Raw genomic sequence first — 23,261 nt, forward strand, 5'->3', positions numbered from 1 at the left:
CTTTTCCTCTGGGAGGCCTGACCAGGGGTCTGTTCTGGGTGACATGAAGAACTGGATCCAGAGCTGTGGGATGAGCATAAAACAGAAGCCTCTGCCTTTCCTTGCTCCCCCCCCCTTGGGTGGTGCAGGACAGAGGACTGCCCTCAGTGGCCCAATCCCTACTGCTACACCACCCTCAGAGAGCATAGGTGAGCAACTGGAGACGGTGGGGCGCCCTATAGTGGTGCAGATTGGACTCCCCAGGGAGAGTGCAAAAAGAGGGGCTGGCCAGGGCAGAAGCAGCTCAGCTGGACTCTCCTTGCAGGCGATGCAGCAGAGGCTCGCTTGACTGCTTGCAATTCTCAGAGCGGGAGAGCAGGCAAGGGATTAGAGGCCCCGATCCTTGCAGCCACCCCCTGATCGCTGCCTTTTTCCGTCGCCAGGCGAGCAACAGCACTCCTGCGCCGCCTGCTCTCTCCCTCTGTGCGCGAGAGGTTGCCAACCAAGCCACGGGGCGGGGAAAGCAAGCGAGCCAATGGAGCAGAACCTCCCCAGGGCTCCTGTGCTTCAGCAGCAACTGGACGGGGGACCCCCGAGGTCGGTTCCACCCTCTGCAAACACTCCTCCTCCACCCCGAGAATCATCACTCCAAATCGAGGCGGCTGCAGCCCAGAAGTCACCCACCCTCCCAAATCCTTGCACCGCAGGAAATGACCGTCAGAGCCTCCCTCCACAAAGGACTGTGGGAGAGCTCTGAAGCCATTGGCTGGGAGGAGGAAGAGGAGGAGATGATGAAGACGAACGCGGAAGCTAAAGGGGATTAAAAGCACCCAGGTCCTTAGTGGGTGGTTGACGCTCCAGCGATGCCGCTCCTGCTCCGGTAGAGGTAACCTTTAAGATTCGATCGCTGCTGGAATGCTTGATTTTTGCAGGGCACAAGGATTCCTGCGCTGGGTCACCGAAGCGCAGTAGGGTCCTGTGCGCTTCTTGGCACAGTGCAGGTGGTGGAAGTAAAAGGGACTTCCATAAGTGCACACAGGACTGTAGCCACCAAAATAACTAACTAACTAGGGTTACCAGAATCCAGTTCCTGAGAGGGCTCCTAGCACATGAACAGCACAATCCCACGCATGTCTACTCGGAAATAAGTCCCATTACGTTCTTTGGGGCTTACCCCCAGGAAAATGTGTATAAAATTGCAGCTTAAGAGCTGCTATATCTACTGGGTGTTTTTGTTCTGGGCAGCTCTGTTGCCCCATCTGATGCCATCAGTGCCACCCCCAAACCTTTTGATGTTTTTGGCAGCATGTTAAACACTTCCCCCACTTACCCAGTTGATGTACCCGCCTCTCTGTTCCTCCTGCTCTCCAGTGTTCTAGCTCAGCACTTTCCTCCTCTCCATGCTTCTTCTTCCTCTCTGCCACCTCTTCCTTTTCCAATCCAGAGAGTTGGAGAAGGATCAGTGGGTGGAAACTGGTGGATAGGAACCTCCCCCCAACAAATCTCCTGCCTAGGTCAACTGCCACAGGCTGCAATCCTATCCATGCTTACCTGAGAGTAAGCCCCATTGACTGTAATGGGGCTTACTTCTGAGTAGACAGGCATAGGGTTGGCCTCTCAGTTGTCCCATGGATCAGAATGGAGTTTTATTTCAGTGGGGCCTAGTCTGAAGTGAAAGTATGCTTTGGATTGTAGTCTTAAATGAACAGGAACCCTTTCATGCAGTAGTCCCTTATCTGTGAGGTGTGGCTCCCTGGGGTGGCCCAGTGAACATATAGGGGCGATGCGGGATGCTCGCCACCCAAAACAATGAAAACAACTGTAAGAGGCTCAGCTTGGTGGGCAGAGCACCATGCAGAAGATTTTCACCCTGTCTTACTTCCCCTTGGCCATTTGCCCCAAGCCCTTTACTACCATTTTCAGTTCTGCTCTGTGGTCTCCAACCTAGAAGTAGCTGGCAGTTATGGCATCACACCATTGCTGCTTACTTCTGGGTTCCGAGCTCTGCATATGCAGCATGGAGGGCATTGCACTGAAGGTACGTTTGCATAGCTCTGCTTTCCAGGTTTGGGCACGGCAACACCTAGTCTATCACTTTGCCTACGTTTGTGACCACCCAGATGTTCCTGGGAAGCTCACAGAAAGGGCCTGATGTAGGTAACTATCTTTGTCCTCAGCATCCCAATATGAGAGTGCTTTACAACTGTTACCCTGTTTACACTTAGGATCCTTCAAACTTCTTCCAGATTACTGATGATTTTTTTTAATTGTGTGTTCTTTGTTTTGTGTTTTTTTTCTTCTTCTTTCCCTCTAGAAACTTGGGGCTTGAGACTACAAAGTGAGTCCAATCCCTGTTGAGATGAGTACAAATGAGGATGAACTGTTGTGCATGCCAGTTGGTTATGGAAAAGTTGCCATTGCTTCTGTTGCTGGAGATGAGCAAAGATCTGATCTGGAAAGGCAGGTTTGCAGTACTCCTGGCATTGCAGCTCTGACTGACAATACTAAGCGATTCAAACTAAGTAGTACCCAGGAACAGGCCATTCAAGAAAGGTAAGTGCTTTTCTTAACTATTTCTGGTAGTATTACAGCAGGAGGAAGGGCTGCTTCATGCACGAAACAGGAATCATTTGGCATGTACAGTACACCATTGCACATGATGAACATAGGTGGCTGGTTGGCTGCATGTAAACATGGCAGGGAGACTTTGATGATGTATTTTGTAATTAAGTTAGCACATGTTCACATTTCACTATATGTTAACCTACATACATGTTGAAAAATACAATTTCCTATTCGGGTGAACTGTTGGTATAGAAAATGAACCATATGTGAAGTCACTCTTAAGGCTGCCTTTCTTTGGCAGTTTGTAAGTAATCGGGTCCTCCACACATTTTTGGATACAGTCAGTAGCATAGCTAGAACGGGGTGCAAAACAGTAAGTATTGCAAGTGCTGCAATATGCTCTGTAAGTGGCCCCTTCCACTTGCTATTGGAGCCATTCCAGACAGCAACAGTAATGCATAGGAGATGCCATTTGGTTTGGCAAGTGCCTGCACATCACCATCACTGCCCAGAACGGCTCTGGTAATATCCCCCCCAGCTGTTCTACCTGATGTAGTCCTAACGATCTTCATCTAGTTGCAGTCTAATCATCCTTTCCAGCCTAGAGCCCATCCTGTTCTTTCAACACATGTGATCACAATCACTGCTCTTTGTTAGGGAAATAACATGGCAAAAGCTACAGAAATAAGAGGGGACAGGTGGGGCCTTGGTATCCGCGAGGGGTCCATTTTCTGATACCTCACTGATACAGAAAATCATGGATAATCAAATCCGCTATTTTTGACCCCTTTCTCCCACTGAAGAGGACTGAAGCTGTGCTCCAGTTCCCTCTGGAGGGCTTTCTGAAGCCTGCAGAGGCAGCATGTGTCTGCCTGCTGCCTCTGCGAGCTTCAGAATGGCCCAGAGAGGGGAAAAAAATGCCACTTTACCCTGACTTACCTCAGAGACCTGCGTGGAGCTAGAGCCACAGATGAAAAATCCACCGATAAACAGGCTCCACCTCTATGTACAGTACAGACCGAAAGTAATTCCCTTGCCCTAGAGCAGGGGTCTCTAAACCACGGCCCGGGGGCCAGATGCGGCCCACAGCAAGCCTTTTTCCGACCAACCTCTTGTCCCCTGAAAGCCTTTGGCCCACTCAACTGAACATGACCAGAACTGTGCTCTGATTGTGTCTGGAGGGTGTTCTGAGGGCCAAAGAGGTGGAATGAATGAGCCCATTCATTCATTTATTCACCCATCTCTTATTTATTTAAATTTTATATTGAAATTTTTTTTCCGGTCCTCCACACCACGCCAGATATTTGATGTGGCCCTCTGACCAAAAAGTTTGGAGACCCCTGCCCTAGAGACCTATGGAAATTTCAGGTTCGGTGGCAGGGAGGAAAGGGTAGGATTGTCTTGCAGAGTTCTTTACATCCTTGCCAAATTTCAGTTTTCAGGATTCTTATATATCCTTTACAATTAAACATATATTAATTTAAAGTAGATGGGCCTAAGGGGAGTGAGGCAGAAAGTTGATTTAGGTAGAATGAAGGAAGTTAGAAAGTATGTAAGATGGAAGATCAGGGAGAAAATCCAATGATGGCAAAGAAATGGAGAAGTTTGAAAATTGAAATAACCAAAATTTCTAGTGACTTTTTTTAGGGGGAGAAAACAAGATTTTCTCTGGTTCTCAGTTTAATGGCATGTCAAATATGAGGCTTAGGCAAGTCTTCTGACTTACGCTGTTCTTCTCAATGGGGTTGTTTGTGTACCTCCTACGCTTTCTCATTGTGGCCCATCCCTTTTCCACACTGTATGAGGAACAGCAGCAATGCAAAAGAATTAGGGCAGTCACACTCTGAGCTGAAGCAGCATATCTGCCAGTCTGCTTCATGATGGAGTTTCTGAGATTGTATACTGACACATGCTCATAGAAGAAACACTCTGGATTTTTGCGGTTCTAGATAAAGCTGTGTCATATACTATCTTTGCATCACTTATTCAAGTGTTGGAAGGGATCTGAATTTTGAAACCTTTATGCAAAATGTGGCAGTTGTAGTTCTTGCAGAAGGGATGGTGAAAAATAGTCAGATGAATTAGAGTCAAACTTGGTATCACAGAGTTAGAAGTGATCTACAAGATCAATGAATCCAAACCCCTACCAATGCAAGCTGTCCACAGCTGCAACACCCCCACCAAGTGGTTATTCACTCTGCTTCAAGACCTCCTATGATGGAGAGTGACCATCTTCCAAGAGACTCTTTGACTGCTGAACAGTTTGGATTGTCAGAAAGTTCTTTCTAACATTTAATCAATATCTCCCTTGTAGATTAAATTCATTTGTCCTGGTCCTGTCCTCTGGAACAATCAAAAACAAATCCATCATCTTCCATGTGACATCCCCTCAGATGTTTATAAATATTATGGCACCTCTTAACCATCACGCCTCCTAGATATGCCCAACTTCTTCAACCTCTCCTCACAGGACATGGTCTCCAGCCCTCTTACCATCCTAGCCACCCTCCTCTGGACCTGCTCCAGTTTGTCAATACTTGGGAAAGTTGGGTCTGCAAACTGAGGAGTTAACTTGCAAGATAAGTGGATTCCAAACAGTTTGGGTAGATATAGGGAGGGAATTGGAAGACTTGGAGATGCTTGTAAAATTCCAGGGAAATTAAGTACAAGGTCTGGCTTCTAAAATACTGAAGTTGTTGAGGGGGCACTTTCCATATAGATGTAATGGGTAAATATAATCTATAGATGTGTCATTTAAATGTACATCACAGAGCCTGAGTTGTCTGTACAGTAGTTCCCTCTTCAGGATACATTCAGTGGCAAATCAGAGGACAAAGTGAGGACATCAGAGGACAAACAAGCCCAGATTCATAGTGTTTTCCTAGCTGGTGATTTTTAAATTTTAAGATTTTTAAAGGTTTGATACAAATATACAAATCTTGTAGACTAAAAATGCCATGTCCGAGTCTGATCCAGCACTGAACACATGCATAAAGATTCTGTGCCAATTACATGGAACTACATTATGCAAATTCACCACAAGAGTTCCAGTCAACCTTTCGCAATAGGAAACTCAGCCATGGCAAGCTTTGTGTGCGATGATGAATCTGGCCATAGTGGAGGAAATGTGTAGACCTGTTTTGGGCTTATACATAACTTGGGATCCAGCAAGCTGAACATAGTCCACTAACCAAATGTGGCAGTCCACCAGGACTTTACTGTTTTTGCTTCTGCCTGGAACAAGGGAAAGAGGGGGCAAAGAGTTCACAAGCACCTTGCAGCTATAATTTTTAAAAAAGTGATTCACTTGGTGGGTTATACCTTATTCAGGCCTGGCCAAAGCATCCTCCTAATCTTTTCCCAGCATCTAACACTTTGTTCCATCCAAATATTCTGTCTCCCTTCTAATGCCCACTTTTTTGGCTAATTAACACCCTTCTTCAAGAACAGCAGCTGCAGTGTGCAAAGGAATGACTACAGAACTCCTTAACTGTTTTAGCAATTAACAGAGTTCTAGCAGTCCCCTCCTCAGTGTCCATGGGTGTGTTCCCGTTTTATCCTTGTAGCCTCTTGTTAAGTCCAAGATGCAGCTCAGCTGTGAGCTACCTCATGAGCAAAGTCCGATGAAGCTCAGGTGTCTATCAAAGTCTCCATTGGCCTTGATTGATTACAGCTTTGGAGCCAGCCCTGCCCTTCCCAGAGCTGTCAACCGGCTGTCAAAACATGGGAATTGCTGTCAACACCACATCATCCACCTGGTCATCTTCCGATCTTCCATTGCACACGTCTTGAAATGGATTTGCTTCCTCAGTTACACCACCCCCTCAATTGCTTCATATCCATATTGGTTTAATTTAATTTTGTAAGAGTTGATAGTTGTGTCATTAATATTTGCATATATTCTTCTAGTAGTCCTGGAACATCACAGCAAAGGGCAAGGAAGGCAAGTGGATCTTCTGCTACCACAGAAGAGAAACGGAAAAAAAGCCTTTTTGGCTTATCGTTTCCTAAAGGCAAAAAGGAGAAATGCACCCCTCCTGATAAATCAACTTCAGCAGGCACAGCCAACAGCCACAAAGGGAAGCCTGTGCTCACTGTCAAAGATGATTGTGCTCGTGGTACAAAGAAGGTTCAAACAGTCTCGAAAGAGTTTAAGCGCCACCAAGATGATTACAACAAGGGTGAAGAAAAACTATGTACATCAGTCATCCCTTCCCCTATGGAATCCTCTGTAGATTAGTGAGTTCATGCTATCAAAGTTTTACTGAAGAAATATGCTTGCTTAAAATGTGCCTTACTTAAGGGCCAAGTTACGTGTTACACCAGGCATTTTACATATTTTGGGTGTGTGGGTTTTAAGTAGCCTGAGTGGAAAAGCAACCAGAGAGTTGAGGGGCTTTATGGTGTTGTCTGTATTTTACACTTGATCTTGACCCTGCATGATATTTTAAAGTGGACAAAATGCTTCCATTGAAAGCCCTAAGGCCCTCCTTCCACGGTTCTCTCCTCAGCTCCCTCCTGTCATCTCTCCTGCCACAGTGTGACTCCTGTTTTGCATTCCTCTCCTGGCTGCTATTTTAGCACACCCATACCCACCCACACACCCTTATTGCATGCATGTGCATAACATGCAACTTGGCCCTATATCTTTCCTGATTCTCAGTAGGAAACATGATGCATTTTATTGGAAGAATTACTAAGTTTTTTTTTTGGTTTTAGGATCATTCTTCAGGCAAAAGCAAACAGAGAGGTACTTGGGAAACTAGCTCCCCCCTCTCCTCTGGCATAAATTCTTCCTTCTTTATTCTCAGCCATATTTTGGCACTACAGTAACAGTAATAATGGTTAAGAGGCAATCTGGTTAGTCTTAACCAAGACTTGTACGCTCACTTCAAATCTTGGTTAAGATTGCTCACCTCTCTTAATATGGTGTTCTTTTGTTGAGTTTCTCTATTTTGAGGGGCAGTTTGGCAAACCAACATGTCTTCAGCAGCCTTCATATTCAGTGATACTTGTTGATCTGACAATAACCAAGGTAAGTGTTATAGCAGCCTATAGAAAATGAACAGCTATACGATGTGGAAGCCATCATGAAATCCTCATTTAACCTTTTGAGTGGCAGGCGACATATATGAATGTCCATTGTCTCCTTCTGGGGCAACCTTATAATTTTGAGCACAAAACCTTTTGATGTCCCCAGGAAAAAATAAAGTACTATAATAAAATATGAAACACTGGGAAAGGGGCTTAATGAGTTTTGTCCTGTGGTCAGTATTACAGCAATGGCTAAAAATCCAGTGTTTCAGGCTTGGACAGTATTTGCTCATGTACGGTGTCATTTGTCATCTAAGATATCCCATGTGGACAACTGATGTCAAACATTTGAGGCATTACAGATCCTTTGAGATGATATACCTGCAGCACAGCTGCACTGAAGAAGCTTCTGGGGCCTCTAGTCTGACAACGTTATTTACAGTTGCCACAAGAAAAATGTTCCTCCAGCTTGCTCACTTCTAATAATAGTCTTTTAGGCTTTATCATTGTGTATGAACCAGCCTTTGAGGCTTCTGGACATCTTCAAAGTGACAGGAAAGTTCTTATGGCCTCTAGGAGTCTCATTGATCATATTCCAGTGTCAAAACTATTACCTGTTTCAGCACCACATTAACATGATCAAAAGTTAGGCCATCTAGGAGCTTCTCTGTTCAAGGCTTTATTTTGACCTATAACTAATGGCTGCTGTTTTGACTGCAGTGCCCCATTTATCTTAGGATTTAAAAGGTCACCCCAGACACATAAATTATTAAACATAAATCTTGTTTGAAAATAGCTACCTGCTTGGTTGCTTGCAGCAAGAAAAATATCTCCTTCAGGCAGTGAGACGTTGGCAGGCTAACAGTGTACTAACATAGACATGTGTGACAGGCAGACTTGTAAAAATAACTTATTTTGACTAGTTTGCAAGGTATTGCAAATTTGTAATTTAGGTTTTCCGTGAGTCCTGTTCAAACAGTAGTTCCCCTCTGAGAGTGCCCCTAGGAGAGATTGGAGCCAGGTTTCATTTAGAAAGAAGGTTCCATTTTCTGGGTCAAGGAGATTTCCTAATCGGATAAGAGGGGGATCTTTTTGTTTGGCTATTTGTTTCTTACTGTAGTGAAGGAAGTGGCAGAGAGGGAAGGCACATGCCGGGCTTTGGGGAAACCTCTTCTGACCATAATGAATATGTTGGCTTCCTGAAGAGAATGGTGAATGGTTTTACCATCATCTTTTTAAGGAGTGGGTTTTAAGAAGCTCCAGATAGAGGTGGGTTTTAACTGTGACAATTTACTTGAACTTTCCCAGCTTGCTATAATATGTATATAAAAATATCCTGGCTCTGTCTTCATGTTCTCTCCTCACCACCATGCACAATGACTGGAACTGGCACTTTTTTGGGAGTCTCTTTTTACCTCATGTATGTCACTACTAGAATACAGTGAACACTAACAGATAATTGATACCATAGCTAGCCTTTTTTCCTAATTGGATGAAATAAACAAACTGCTGACAGAAAAAGCAGGCACACCATCTGGCTCTTCAAGCACCCAGGCATTTCCAGTGAACAAGGTCTTTAATTGGGGGAATTGCTAGGTTTGGGCTATTGAATGTGGAAACAAAGTATCATTCCCTAAACACTCCCTTTGTTTTTGCAAGTCCCTACTCCTCATGGATTGCTGTCTTCTCCTGCCCAGTAGGATGACCTAGCATGCATTTTGATGGTGGTGGTGACATGCCTTACACTTCAGCCTCTTTGCAGTTTGCTCACAGGCGATAGTAAGTACTTTCATATTTAATTTTGGTGTGTATTTGAGTTGCTAGCAACATGTTTTGACACCATATTGTCTGTTAGGATGTTTACCCAAATGTTGGCAACTGTAACGTCCATTAACCAAGATCCCAAGAACTGCAAAGTTGTGTGTAGCACACACTATGGCTTTTTGGGTTCTGAGAGGGATCTTCTTGTGCAGCATCTGATACAGTGTGAGGGACTGTAAGTGAAGGAATTGGAAGTGAAATTAGGCAAAATCAGGTGTGCAGGTAGGGCCAGCCATGTGTCTCTTGTGTAACTTTGTGGTAATTGCTTTCAAATACAAAATGGCTTTCTCCTTGGTATACCCTACATTGAACAATCTTAGGGGGTGGGCAGTCCAATCCTAAGCTCCAGAGGAGCAGCAGTGCCGAAATGGCTACTGCAGTACACTGTGGGTGCTGCGGCAGCCACCGGAGTCTCCTCAGGGGAAGGGCACAGGCCCTGCATTGGGTCTCTTCCAGTTTGCACTTGGCTATTTTGCCAGTGCAGCCTAGAGGAGCTCTGTGTCAGGCTTTTCAGCCCGACATGGAGCATAGGATCCAGCAAAGCAGGGCTCTGTCAGTTCCACTCCCTCCGGCCCCAGTTCCCCCCGCTCCACCCTCCCCCTGCCCCAGTACGTCTCCCCTCCCTCCCAGAAACCCTGCACTGCCACTCAGTGGTACACCTTACTGCGGACACATCTCTGGCATCAGCCTCCTGGCACTGGGCCCAGTTCCGACGCTCCTTGCTCTCCTGGTGCTGTAAATGTGCCATAAAGTATGTTTACGGCACCTGGCGCTGGGAGGGCATAGGACTGGGTCCCAAGTCTAGTGACCAAGGAATCCATTCAACTGTCCATCCATCTACCAGAGAAAATTACTATTCAAGAATGCATGAACATTTTTCAAAATGAGGTCAAGCACCATCCTGTTGCCATATTACATTTTCAAAACTGACATTATTTATAAGTGTAGGCAATACCATGTCCTGCAAAATTTCCTGATAATTTACAACAGTGCCATCAGAGAAATAAGGATCACCAGCAGCATGCAACCAAATTCCAGCCCAGACTGTCAACACCTAGTACATTCAATTCATGCTCTAACGTATGGTGAAAGTTTCCATCAGCCCAATAAACACAGTTGTGATGGTTGACTTGTCTGTTAGTTTTGAATGTGACTTGGATCAGCTTCATCTGTTGTCACAAGTCACTCATGAAATTCATCTCCTACTGGAATTGTCTTTATTCAGTGCTTACAGTAACACTGGCTTGATGTAGCTCACTGGGCTTTTTGACTCTTTGCTATTAGTCTGTAATTATTATTATGAGACTGTAACTGTTGTTTATTTATTTATCTAAGGTTTTAATTTTATTGTAAGCCTCCAGTGGGCTGCTTTTGGCTCCAGTGGCCAAAAGTTGGCTCTCAATCTGTGGCTAGATTAATGAATTAGTTTGGTGGGGCTTACTCCCAAAGATTGCCAAAAATGTCAAGTGGCATAAGCTTTCTTAGACTGCATTTTGAATAAAATGTGATTTTTGTTTTCCTTTCTGCGTGATCCAAAGGTTTTGCCAACGCCAACAGAATGCATTCTAGTCTGGGAGGCAACAATCTGTTACTGTTAAGAGATGTTATAGTCCTGAGAGGAAAAAGGTGTGTCTTCAACTTGTGACTATTTGGAGTATTTGCACATAGTTAAGTCATCTTTTTATTCCTGCTTCTAAAACTAATATACCTTTAATGTCCTTTAGAACTATCCAGTATCTTAATATTAACTATTTAGTCAAAGTAAATGTCTGTGGATTAGACATCTACCATTATGTGAAGTATGTGTCAATGTTGTTGCAGCGAGGAGGACATGTACCGTGATGCAGAAGAAATAGAGAGAGAGAAAGTGTTACTTGTGTGTGGGACAGACTCCACAGGTACATTTTAGTACTACTTGTGTATATCATGCATTGGCTGAATAATAGAATAGAATAATAGAAAAATAGAAATTGGCAACTGGCAGCTTTAGATCAAATCTGACCCTCTGTGGAGCGCTGTTTACCTCAGAATGCCAGATGCAAGGGAGGGCACCAGGATGCAATTGTCTTGTGTGCTCCCTGAGGCATTTGGTCGGCCACTGTGAGATACAGGAAGCTGGACTAGATGGGTCTATAGCCTGATCCGGTGGGTCTGTTCTTTTGTCTGACAAAGAGGAATCCTAGAAGGGAATGGATTATATCAAAATGAGGCAGATGTTATGTTACTCATAGAGCAGTGGTTCTCGAACTTTTCCAGCTCGCGCCTCCCCTGATCCTTGTGGCCATTGGCCATGACTCCCCATTACAATATCTCACCTCAGTTACCCCCAAAATGGGGATGAAGGTGTTATAATTATACACTAGAAACGAAAAAAACAGCTGCCAGCACTCTGAGGCTGCAATCCTAACCACACTTAGTAAGCCCCATTGAACAAAATAGGACTTACTTCTGAGTAGACCTGGTTAGGATTGTGCCCTGAGTTTGTTAGCAGCACACCTGGAGAGTTTGGAAAAGGGGGGGGAGAGTGATGAATTTGCTGGGGGAGGGGAAGACTTTGTTTTGTGTGTATCTGCTAATTGCAAACTGATGCAAATTGAAACCTAGAGACTGTTTGGCTGCAATCCTAACCTCACTTTCCTGGGAGTAAGTCCCATTGAACACAATAGGACTTACTTCTGAGTAGACCTAGCAAGGATTGTGCCTTTTGTCTTATAGTAGCAACCAACAGAGTTACCCCCCCCCCAAGGAGGCAGGAGGAAAAAGGGGGATGGCTGAAAAGGAATGCGGATTTTAATTTTTAATCAATTTTTGGAGACAAAGCCATCAAGAGTGGCTTTTTTCTTTTTTGAAGGGGGAGGAAAAAGAGAAAGGTGAGGATCCTTCATTAAGCTGACACAGACCCCAAGCCTATGTAGGTCTGCTCAGAAGTAAGTTTCATTTGAGTCAATGGGGCTTACTCCCAGGAAAGTGTGGAAAGGATTGCAGCCACACAGAGCAAGATTACAACTCACCCCAAAGTAGATGGGAGGCTGCTCACACAATACATCCCAGCAGATGCAGATGCCACCCCATTCCCCCCAGGCAAGATGGAGGAGTGCAGGCTGGGGTGTTTGGACACCATCCCCCCACTAAGAGCAGGCTGGCTCCCTCCTTAGCTGAGCTGCTCTTCCCTCCCAGTTTGAAGCCTGCCAGGAGTTGGCCCTGTGCTGATGATATGTGCCTCGGCTGCTGCCCAGCCAGCCTTCGCTCCCACCTCCCCCCACCATGTTTCCACCCACCTCTTTCTCAGCCTCCGAAAAGCAACAAATCAGGAGGCAGCACCTGCAGCTGATATGAGCAACGCAGAGCAGCTGTGGCTACCTCTCTCCCCAGATGCCTCACGAAGCCCCTGTTGGCTAGCCACGCCTCCCTAGGGAGGCGGGACACACAGATTGAATATCTCAGCTAGTAGGGGATAAATGCCAGCTCCTCAGAAGAGCCCAAACTGAATATGCAAGTCAATGACAGCCAAGACAGCCAATTTTGTACAAAGACACACATACTTACTGAGGGTCCTTCACATACGCTTAAGCAAATTCTAGACTTGGGGATCATGTGCAAAAGAAAGAAGCTTGTATATCTGTATATACTAATGAACTTTCTTTTTCTTTTCTGCAGTGCAGAAGGGCTAGCATTTCTTGACTTTTGCCTAAACTTACTTATCTTAAGTGCATAATTTTTTAAATTCCAGAGAATACACTCAGTGTTGCTCCAGAAGTAGACATCATGGAGTACTGCAAAAAGGAATGGAGAGGAAGCACATCCCACGCCAAACGTATAAGAAAGGTCTGATTTTTCTTTTCTTTGCAATCGTTTCAAAGAGTCATAAATGTTACTAGAATTTGCCCCTTTGATGTTGCAGTACATTCATAGGGCCTATACCTGAAAACTCATGTTTGTAATAGCATTCATTTGGTGTTGTCCACTTTTCTGGTAATTGAGGCATCCTTGCAAACTTCATTTGACCACCTGAGGCTGCAATCCTGTGCACACTTTCCTGGAAGTAAGCCTGATCAACACAACAGTAGTTACCTCTGAGTAGACTTGCATAGGATTGTGCTATGGGAAACTTTGAGTGTAACTCTTTCTTTGTTAAGGAGTCAGCCCACCTCCCACAGCCCATGATTCTGCATAAGCTGCTGTCACTGCCCTGCTGAATCACGGCAAGGGTTTATCTAGTCCAGCATTCCACATGGCAACAATCTCTAGCCAGTTGCCTCCAAGAATCCCACAGTCCTGCATGTGCCCCTTGAGTGGAACAAAGCACGCCCAGAGCAAACTATCTTGCATAGGTATGCAACAGGTGGAATCCTCAAAGTGTGGGTAAAATTGTTGAGGGGGTTATTGAAATGATCTAGTCGAATACTGTGCAGGTACCAGGTGGAATTACTCATCCCTCAGCACAAGCTGTCTGGAAGGAAAAGGGACCCAAGTAGTAAATCATGCAGAGATGCAGCAAAAGCACTCCTCCGCAAGCAAGTACTTGTGGCATGCATGAACGTTTAATTATTTTGGTTTCCTGGCATGCTTGTGTGCTCTCACAGAAACAGTGTAGTTATCTTGCATAAAAAGGAAACCAGGTGGTGCTCCTGCATGTACATGTGTAATCTTAGAGAAAACAGGAATTCCCTTTCACCAGAACTGTTCTATTAACTTGCAAATATATTCAGTTTGATTATAATTTATTAAAACTGCTACAATTCATCAACTATCAGTTCTAGCAGAAATGTGTGTAAACTAGGTTCTGGTGAACTGCTCTTCTTTAAGGGGCTTTCTATGCAAGAATACTTTGCCGACATGGATTGCACATGGCAAGAGCACAGACTAGATCTGTATTCCAGATGCTCGTATTGGTATTGATTGATACAGGTATTGATTCATGATAAATGTTTAGCACAAATGAAGTCTTAAAACACACTGTTGTCTGGTTCGGGGCAGGCTGTGAGAGAGCAGGGTATTCAACAAGGCCAAGTGGGGACTGACCTTAACTAGGAGAAGTTCATCAGCATTACATAGGGTCAGGATTTATGTGCTGGGAAGGCTCCCAGGGATGGTAGATGTGAATTCAATAAAGTCCAAAGCAGCACTAACGGCCCAATCCTAACCTGACACAGCTGGGCCAATTGGCCCATGCAAGTATCCAGCACGGGTATGGAGCAGGCTCGAGGTCTCTTCAGGGTAAGGGGATATTTTTCCCCTTACCCAGAGTATTGGTCCAGCCTGCCCAATCCCCCCTTCCTCCTCCACTGATCCTGCCCCTCTCTTGGGCCTGATCCATCCCCTGTTCTGCCCTCCCCTGCCCCGAAATGCCCCTTCCCCGTCTCTGTGCCGCTCTCTGCAAGCCCCTGCACTGTTTGGCACTTTTCTTGCCACTGTTGGTGGCCAGGGGCTTGGATGCAGCGTCAGCAGGCAGGTGCAGACCTTTCTGCCAGTGCTGATTACTCTCAAGCAGGGGTGTCTGAACTTTTTGGCAGGAGGGCCACATCCTCTCTCTGTGTTGGGGGCAGGGGAAAAAAAGAATTAATTTACATTTCAAATTTGACTAACTTTACATGAATGAATATATTAGAGATGGAACTTATATGAATGAATGAAGGTCTTGCAATAGCTCAAGGCCTGTAAAAGGCCTTGCACAAAGCAAGGCCAGCCTTTCCTTTGCTGCTGCTGCTGCTGCTGCATCACAGATATGAAACAGCAAGCAGTCGAGGGAGCCCTCGTCCCACAGCTCACGCGAGAGGTCAAACAGTTGGCAGTCACACTGAGAGCAGTTGCATCAGGCCAGTGCAGGCACCAGCAAGTCTCCAGAGGGTCAGAGGCTCATTGGAAACTGGGGGCTTCCTGAGGGCCAGACTAGGAGTCCTTGAGGGCCGCAAGTGGCCCCAGGGCCAGGGTTTGAGCACCCCTGCTCTAGGGTAATCAGCACATTTGCAACATTGTAGGTTGGTACATCTGCAACTGTGCTATCAGAACCAGCACTTAAGATTATACTGTAAGTCCTTGCATCCTCAAGATGACTGCTGGTCTCAACTGTCTAAGCCAGTGGTTCCCAAACTGTGAGTCAGGGCCCACCGGTAGGTCATAACCTAATGTTTGGTGGGTCGTGAAACTAACAAGCTGATAGCTAACAAAGAAAATCTATCGAACCCTGTAGAAACAGAGAAGCATGTGTGCATCTTCCTGTGGGCAGGTGAACATGCCTCAGTCCACTTCGAATGGTCCTGATTTTATGAACATGTTGCTCAACAAATGTTCCAGAAGGTTTCACCCCCAATAGTAAAAAGAATAAAAACAGAGGCTTGAGCGGGTGATAAAGTGAAACTTTTTTTAGCTAGATAAAGCTCATAGAAAGCTTTTTTAGCTCATAAAGCTAGATGGGTCCCAAAAGACTCTCATTTTAAAAAGTGGGTCCTGGTACTAAAATGTTTGGGAACCACTGCTCTAAGCAAAGTTACTGGGAATCCAAAGGGGTTGTGCTCCAACTTGAAGTTGTGTACTGTGGTATTGTTGTGGTCTCTGTGCCCTTTCCTTTCTCCAATAGAACACCCTTAAGAGTACATGATAAATGGGGGTGTGTGTGAGAATGCTGTGAGAGAAGTGGAGTGACATAAGGCAAGCTCAAACATGCACACTTAATGACTGCAACGTCCAATTATACTTTGCATGTGCAAATAAGCCATCTCAGATCAAATAGCGCATCAAGAACTTTCTTAATATTATGCTCCCCGTGACCTGAAAACATATCTCAACAAAAGTAGTCCATGAATTCAGCAGCAAATTACTGAGCTGTAAATGATATGCATGTAAATCAGTTTCCAAATCAGTCTCCTACATCTGAATGTCTGGAAGGTTGTCTTAAAAATCTGAGTAGTTACTGAAGCAGTAACTTTTTGTTGTTGAGCTATATATGATGCATGGACCAGTAACTTCTGCTTTCCTTAATGCAGGGCTATGAAGCAGTTTCGCAAAAGTTTATTTCAATAAGAAGAGTGCGAGGAGATAACTATTGTGCTGTCAGGGCGACATTGTTTCAAGCGCTTTCCCAAGCTGTTCAGCTTCCTGACTGGCTTCAGAATGAGGATATAATGTTGGTAGGCCTCAGACTTCCAGCACATCTTTTGATTGGACAAAGCAATGGTAGTTTTTGTTTAGCAGGCATTTATAATTGGCTCACTCACCAGCCATAGGCTCTCAGGATAGATTTCCTCTTTACCTGAACAATACAGGAAAGCGGTAGCAGCACCTGAGGCTACACTTACATCTGCAGGCACTATGACATTTGCACCAGTACTGATGTAATCCCACCCTCACAGGCATCTGGTGAGATGTCATCTGTAACTGTCATCTGGTGCCAAGTTTTCCTGGCTATTTTCATAGACTCTAATTAGCCTGCCACGGCTTTAAACATCAGCCACAAAAAGATTTATTTCTTGTTTTTAGTTGTGCTTGAATTGCTTTAAGAAGCATTCGCTTGAAAAGTGGTATACATATAAAACGTTCTAAAGAAGACATGCTGTTGGGTACCAGAAAATTAAATATTTTGACTCGGTAAAAACATTTTTTCAGATAATGACTTTTTAAAATGTGGTATATTGATTGTGCACCTATCTGTTTGAAAGCAAAAAAAAAAGGCCACTCAGGTCATGGCTTCTACATATGCATCTAGGACTTCCTAGATGCACAGATGTTAGTAAATTTAAAAATAAATAAATAAAAGGGGGGGGGAACCCCAAAGCAGCCCAATGTCATAGACTGAAGATGCTTAATATCTTTTCAGAGCCATGGAATATTGAAAGTGGCGGTTGGGGGGGAGCAGTTGGGGCTGGGGCAGAGGAAAACTACTGGGAAGAACTTTACAAACAATATGTATGTTTTACTTCTATTATTGCTAGCTGTTTTCCTAAAATTGCACAAAATGGCAAAAAGTGGAATTTCAAAAAAAAAGTTGTTTTAATAATAGAAAAATAAATTTGTTCACAAAATTTTGAAAACATCAAAAAACTTTCAGGAAAAATCAGCGAGGAGGCTGAAAATAAATATCGTGTCCAATAAGAAAATATACTATTGGCTTTTGTGGCCCATCAGTGGTCGGGGACAAGTACATTTTTTTAAACTTCCATGTCTAGTCAAAAGTGCATATCAAAGTAAAAATTCTTCATTCTGGGAGCACCTCTTGTACCCCTTAGGTGTGCGGGCCGCAGGTTAAGAACGACTGCTGCAGGGGGACATTAGAGTTGGTGGGATTAAACTTCTGTTGCAGTTGCTTCTGCAACAAAACAACTCGCTTCTGTTACTGCAAAACATGAACTGTTATGTTTTGAACATTTTAGCTACCGAAGAAGCTGATACTCAAATATGACTGGATAATGCAGTGGCAACTCAGACAAAAGTGGACCAGAAAAGTGGAAAACTTAACGGATGAAATTAAAGATTGCTTAATGTTGCTAAAGACTAAGGTTTGAGAAATTTTGTATTTTCTTGTTCATTTATGTATTGCAAATTAATTTCAAAATATGTAAAACTAGCAGGCAGAGGTTGGTATCAACATAGCAATGTTTACTACACCAGTTCAGCAAGACCAAATCCATGCCTGAAGCTGACTTCTGCAGATTGCCCTTTTATATATTCTTCCAGCAGCATATAAGAGTGATATACAGGAAAAAAAACCTGCATCCAGGAGCCGGGTGTGAGTTTGGTGCTCTTGCGTTCCATGCTCGGTGATGATGAAATTGTTAGCCCATCTGTTTCAGCTGCATTGATTATGGCGGGGAATCAAGTCAGGACACTATCACTCCCCTTTCCCAAGAAGGTCAAAGTTCACAGCAGTAATCGTATTTTTGGCAGGGAGGATCTTTGTGGATAGGAGCAAGTGCTGTTATGTGAGAGGGTTCTGTTGCTGGGATCTTTGCCACATACATTAGATGCACTTTGCCATGGAGGGGCATAAATTTTGGATATGTTTGATACATTCAAGGATAATGTCAGGGATTGGAATAGTTAGGCATTGGACAAGGTCCCATATCCACCAGAGGACCCACCTAGCTGTCCCACCACCATACTGGTAGTAGTAGTAGTTAGGTCAGTGAGGGAGCAGGCAAGGGGTTCAGTGATGGGCGTCGTACAGGTCTTTGCCCCAGTAACCTGGCACTAGCACTGGATATATCCTCTGTGCCCAAATAAAGTCTGTCCTGGGAATACTTTTGCTTATGCTCAGGGTCTGCCAGATTTCCATATTTGGGGTTGGGACAGAATTTTCATACACAACTAGGTTGATTGTGGACTCCTGGTTTCAATCTTCTACTGTTGAGCTTCTTGCTTGAGCCACCTGGAGCCACCTGGAGCTTCTTGCTTGAGCCACCTGTTTGTTCTCTTGATACCTTGCTGAACAGCACTTCCTGTATGCCCTCTGCTAGTGGCCTTGAACTGAAGGCTAGACTGAAGTATGGATGATTCTGCCACACAGAAGGAAACTGGCCTGGCCTGTATAGCCCTTTGGTAGACAAAACATCAGCTGACAAAACATTTCCGTAGGCATACATCTTTTTTTTAATTGCTTAATTACTAAATCAAAAATAACTTGCTTCATATTGTAGGGAGAATAATTGACTAAAAATTGACAATCATTTTAACTGACCAGTCATGTAAATTTAAATGTTAGTAAATTAGAAGAACTTTAGTAGAGGTGCCTTTTATGAGCTGTTGAAGGAAGTGTTATGAATGAGTGTTCGCCTTCTTAAAGGACACTTTCATATCCTGTTATATTAATCTACCAAATCCAAATTAGCTTTAAAAAAGCAAACAACTGTACTCTTAGCTTGCAGCCTGGCCAATTAAAATTGCTTTTGACTGATTAGTCAGCTGAAGCTTTAGTTCTTGATTTCTACCATTAAAGCTTGCAACCCTAAAGCATCAACCTCAGCCTTTTTCTAATTTGAATTCCAGCTATGATGAAGTTGTGTCAGTTAATTACACTGGCAACACAAAGCCTGCTGTTCTCTTTACACCTTTGTCTCACCATCCATGTTTGCCTTACAGTGGGAAATGATGAGTGAGATGAAGACCTTAGCAGATAGGCAAGCAGCTTGTGATGAGCTTTTTAGAAGTGAAGAGGACGAATACAAACTCTATGAAGCTGTGAAATTTCTTATGCTAAACACTGCTATCAAGTTGTATGAGGACAATGAAAAAGGAAAAGATGTTCCTGTGTTCGCCTGGCTTCTCTTTGCCAGGGATACATCCAGCAATCCTTCCCAACTAATGGAAAACCACTTGAATCAGCTTGGTCATACCGGAGGCCTTGAGCAAGTAAGTCTGACTCTTCATGTTGGTGATATGTACATACACTTTGAGTCTCGTTATTCACAATGGTTTCATTTCCAGAACTCCGTGGATGGCAAAAATCGTATTAAAGCAAATCAATTTAAAAAACAGTGTCCCTTTGCTAGATGATTTAAAAACAGCCTTGCTGACCTTTGTGATGTTAGAGTTGTTAGGCAGACAATCCGTCAATCAGTCACTCTCCAGGCTCTTAGAAAGGCTTCACTCAGAGCCAACAACCCCCTCCCTTCACCAATGCACAGTGATAGTCTTTCTTTCACATGCTCAGGTGGAAGGGAGGGGTTGCTTGCCTTGGAGTGAAGCTGTTCTAGGTGCCTGGAGAGAGAATGATCGATGGATTGTCTGCCCTCTCTCCCATTAATGAGGCTATTGTTAAACGTCTTTTTTCCTTTGATTTAAAGAGCCTTTCTCATTCCGCTGAGATAAAACTGCAGGTAAAAAATCTGTCGATAATCAGATTATACCTGTGCGTACATATTTAGTATCTGGTTACCTGCTCAAATCTGTAAAGAATGTACATTTCAGCCTCTTTGCCCAGTGATAGATAGCTAAAGTGGGGATTGTTTATAATCCGGAAGCAACAATAGAGTTGTCTGAATAATTATCCCAGACTGGCCAAGCTGTAGAAGCAGAAGTCTAAACTTTAAAACCATCTAGTTAGTGTTGCTAATCGGTTTATGCATCTTACTTGTATGTATACATGCTTGGCGTGAGTATTATACTTTGTGTTTAGCATAATGTACCAGTCTCTTAACCTTCTGTGGCTTTTAAGGGGGCATTAAGAGTTGTAACCAATCTGTTGCAAAACTGAACAAGCAGTTGTGCTGGTCTTCATTAGAAAGACTCGAATCATCCTCTATTTTTGATCTGATATGCAATCCTCAATATACAAATCTGAATCCTGAGCTTACAAGCTGTTGTGCTAGCAAGCAAGCATTTAGGATTAAGGGGACCAACTATTGTGCAAGTGCTGTATGGTGAGTTGTGACATTCATTACACTACTGTTAGGAAACAACAGAGGCAAGCATGCTGGGAGAACATCATGGATTGGCATTGTTCTGGTGATCATGACCACCACTGTGCAAGATAGTGCAGGCATGTTACCAAATGCTTGACAGAGCAAAAAACTTGATGAAGGGAAGCATAGTGGATTGTTCCACCTGAGTGTAACTTGACCATCTTAAAGCCTGCTCTGTTGGCTTGTTCCCATGTGCTTAATACTCAGTAATAAACTTTTAAAATGGGATTGTTTGGGTGTGCTGTTTGTCAGGCTATGGTTTTGTAAGGGACTAAACCAGATCCGATAGAGACTGACCTTCAGGATTGCCTAGTAATTAGAGGTTCTGCCTTCCAATAACAATTTACAAAACAACATCACTAAAATAAGGCCCAGGTCTGGTGCTATAGGAAACGTCCCAGGAAAAAAACAGATGGTGATGGAACAGAGCTGTTTTTATATCCCAAACGGAGCCTAATAATTACCAAGGACCCATCCCTCAAACAAAATTGCAAGGAACTTAAAAGATTAGTGCCCTGGCTTGGAGTCTTGCCCTACAGCATTTTTCAATAACCTCTACCCTCTTCCAAAAGAACCTGTCTTGGAAGAAACTACTTTGGATGGTGAACAACTTGATTTTTATGTGAAGAAATGAGCTGCGCTTCTTGGGTTTAGACCCTGGTGATTTGGCTTCCTAGTTGCCTTAAAAAATGTATCTATTATATACTAATATGTATTTTTTATTCCTACCTAGGTGGAGATGTTTCTCCTGGCCTATGCTTTGCAGCATACCATCCAAGTTTATCGACTGTATAAGTATAGCACAGATGAATTCGTCACCCTGTACCCAAATGATCCCAATGAGTCCTGGCCAGCTGTGACCATTATAACAGAAGATGACAGACATTATAATATTCCTGTTAGGATGTGTGAAGAGACTAGTGTATGAAATTGTGTTTTTTTTCCAGGTGTATAAATTGAATAAAGGGTTTAAAAGCAACTTGTATAAGAACAGCCCCACTGGATCAGGCCATAGGCCCATCTAGTCCAGCTTCCTGTATCTCACAGCGGCCCACCAAATGCCCCAGGGAGCACACCAGATAACTAGAGACCTCATCCTGGTGCCCTCCCCTACATCTGGCATTCTGACATAGCCCATTTCTAAAATCAGGAGGTTGCACATGCACATCATGGCTTGTAACCCATAATGGATTTTTCCTCCAGAAACTTGTCCAATCCCCTTTTAAAGGCGTCCAGGCCAGACGCCATCACCACATCCTGCGGCAAGGAGTTCCACGGACCAACCACACGCTGAGTAAAGAAATATTTTCTTTTGTCTGTTCTAACTCTCCCAACACTCAATTTTAGCTGATGTCCCCTGGTTCTGGTGTTATGTGAGAGTGTAAAGAGCATCTCTCTATCCACTCTGTCCATCCCCTGCATAATTTTATATGTCTCAATCATGTCCTCCCGAGGCGCCTCTTTTCTAGGCTGAAGAGGCCCAAACGCCATAGCCTTTCCTCATAAGGAAGGTGCCCCAGCCCAGTAATCATCTTAGTCGCTCTCTTTTGCACTTTTTCCATTTCCACTATGTCTTTTTTGAGATGCGGTGACCAGAACTGGACACAATACTCCAGGTGTGGCCTTACCATAGATTTGTACTACAGCATTATAATATTAGCCATTTTGTTTCCAGTATTTCTAATTCTGGCCATAAACTAAATTCACAATGTTTTGGTGGTCACATTTCTGCCCACATGTTGCACATATGCAACCACCAAAAATCGGGTCATGACCCACTGGTGGATCCTGGACCCAGTTTGAGAACTGACACATAGTTTGAGAACTGCTGTTCTATGTGGTTCCACTCTTGGCACTACAAGTCATTTGACATTGCCATCACTTCAAAAAGCCAATTTGTCCATCCAGGCCAGTGTTGTCAACACAGGTTCGCAGTGGCTCAGAAAGGTTTAAGAAAAGAATTTTTCTCTGCTCTAGCTGGAGAGATGTTGGGGGCTTGAACCTAGGATTCTATGCATGTAAAACAGGTCCTCTGCCCTTTTCGTCTTGGGTAGAGTGTGTCTTCGTTTCCAGCCTCATCTCTGCAGATGAAAAAGCACATACTCCAGCCACAAGCTCAAGCTACATGCAGTATTGACAATGTATATGAAGTGGGGCCATTGTGTACAGATTAGGATATGGCACTTCATTTTGGGCAACATTTTCTTAAGCTTAAGATATTGCCTCAAAACTGAATAGATTCACTATGAATTTTTGAATTCACAAAAAAGACACAGAAGAATTACTGTGTTCTTTGCTAAAAATGGTTAAAGGAAGAAATCATAAAGCAATTGCAACAGATCTCACTTTTCATTAATTGCTATCAAACAGATAGTGCCTGAAGTTATCAACTGGCTTCTATATACTTACTTGGAAGTAAGTCGAGCTGAATTCAGTGGGCCATTCTCAATGTGCCTAAGAATGCAGCTT

The 23,261-nt window shown here is 43.9% G+C and overlaps 1 protein-coding gene across 5 annotated transcripts; it reads left to right on the plus strand.

The window, feature by feature from the left end:
• The first annotated feature begins 754 nt into the window (after positions 1-754).
• On the plus strand, positions 755-21,756 carry OTULIN (OTU deubiquitinase with linear linkage specificity). Of its 5 annotated transcripts, none has more exons than XM_066626233.1 (9): positions 755-865; positions 2,294-2,532; positions 6,454-6,783; positions 11,221-11,297; positions 13,130-13,224; positions 16,383-16,526; positions 17,766-17,891; positions 19,471-19,740; positions 21,526-21,756. In XM_066626233.1, the coding sequence occupies exons 2-9, from the start codon at positions 2,339-2,341 to the stop codon at positions 21,718-21,720; spliced, it is 1,431 nt and encodes a 476-aa protein (XP_066482330.1). In that variant the 5' UTR covers positions 755-865; positions 2,294-2,338; the 3' UTR covers positions 21,721-21,756. The 5 variants fall into 5 exon arrangements, with proteins under 5 accessions (XP_066482330.1, XP_066482331.1, XP_066482332.1 ...); XM_066626234.1 differs by having other exon boundaries at positions 6,457-6,783; XM_066626235.1 differs by lacking the exons at positions 755-865; positions 2,294-2,532 and adding exons at positions 9,279-9,357; positions 10,938-11,025 and having other exon boundaries at positions 6,656-6,783.
• The last annotated feature ends 1,505 nt before the right edge of the window (positions 21,757-23,261 follow it).

The sequence above is a fragment of the Tiliqua scincoides genome, chromosome 4 (genome assembly GCF_035046505.1).
Source record: "Tiliqua scincoides isolate rTilSci1 chromosome 4, rTilSci1.hap2, whole genome shotgun sequence".
Classification (NCBI taxonomy): Eukaryota; Metazoa; Chordata; class Lepidosauria; order Squamata; family Scincidae; genus Tiliqua; species Tiliqua scincoides.

Bases quoted from the DNA above. Each gene is read 5' to 3' on its own strand.
- OTULIN (XM_066626233.1), top strand. From the start codon at position 2,339: ATGAGTACAAATGAGGATGAACTGTTGTGCATGCCAGTTGGTTATGGA. The intron at 6,784-11,220 runs GTGAGTTCATGC...ATGTTGTTGCAG, and splicing joins ATGGAATCCTCTGTAGATTA to CGAGGAGGACATGTACCGTG. The intron at 13,225-16,382 runs GTCTGATTTTTC...TCCTTAATGCAG, and splicing joins ACGCCAAACGTATAAGAAAG to GGCTATGAAGCAGTTTCGCA.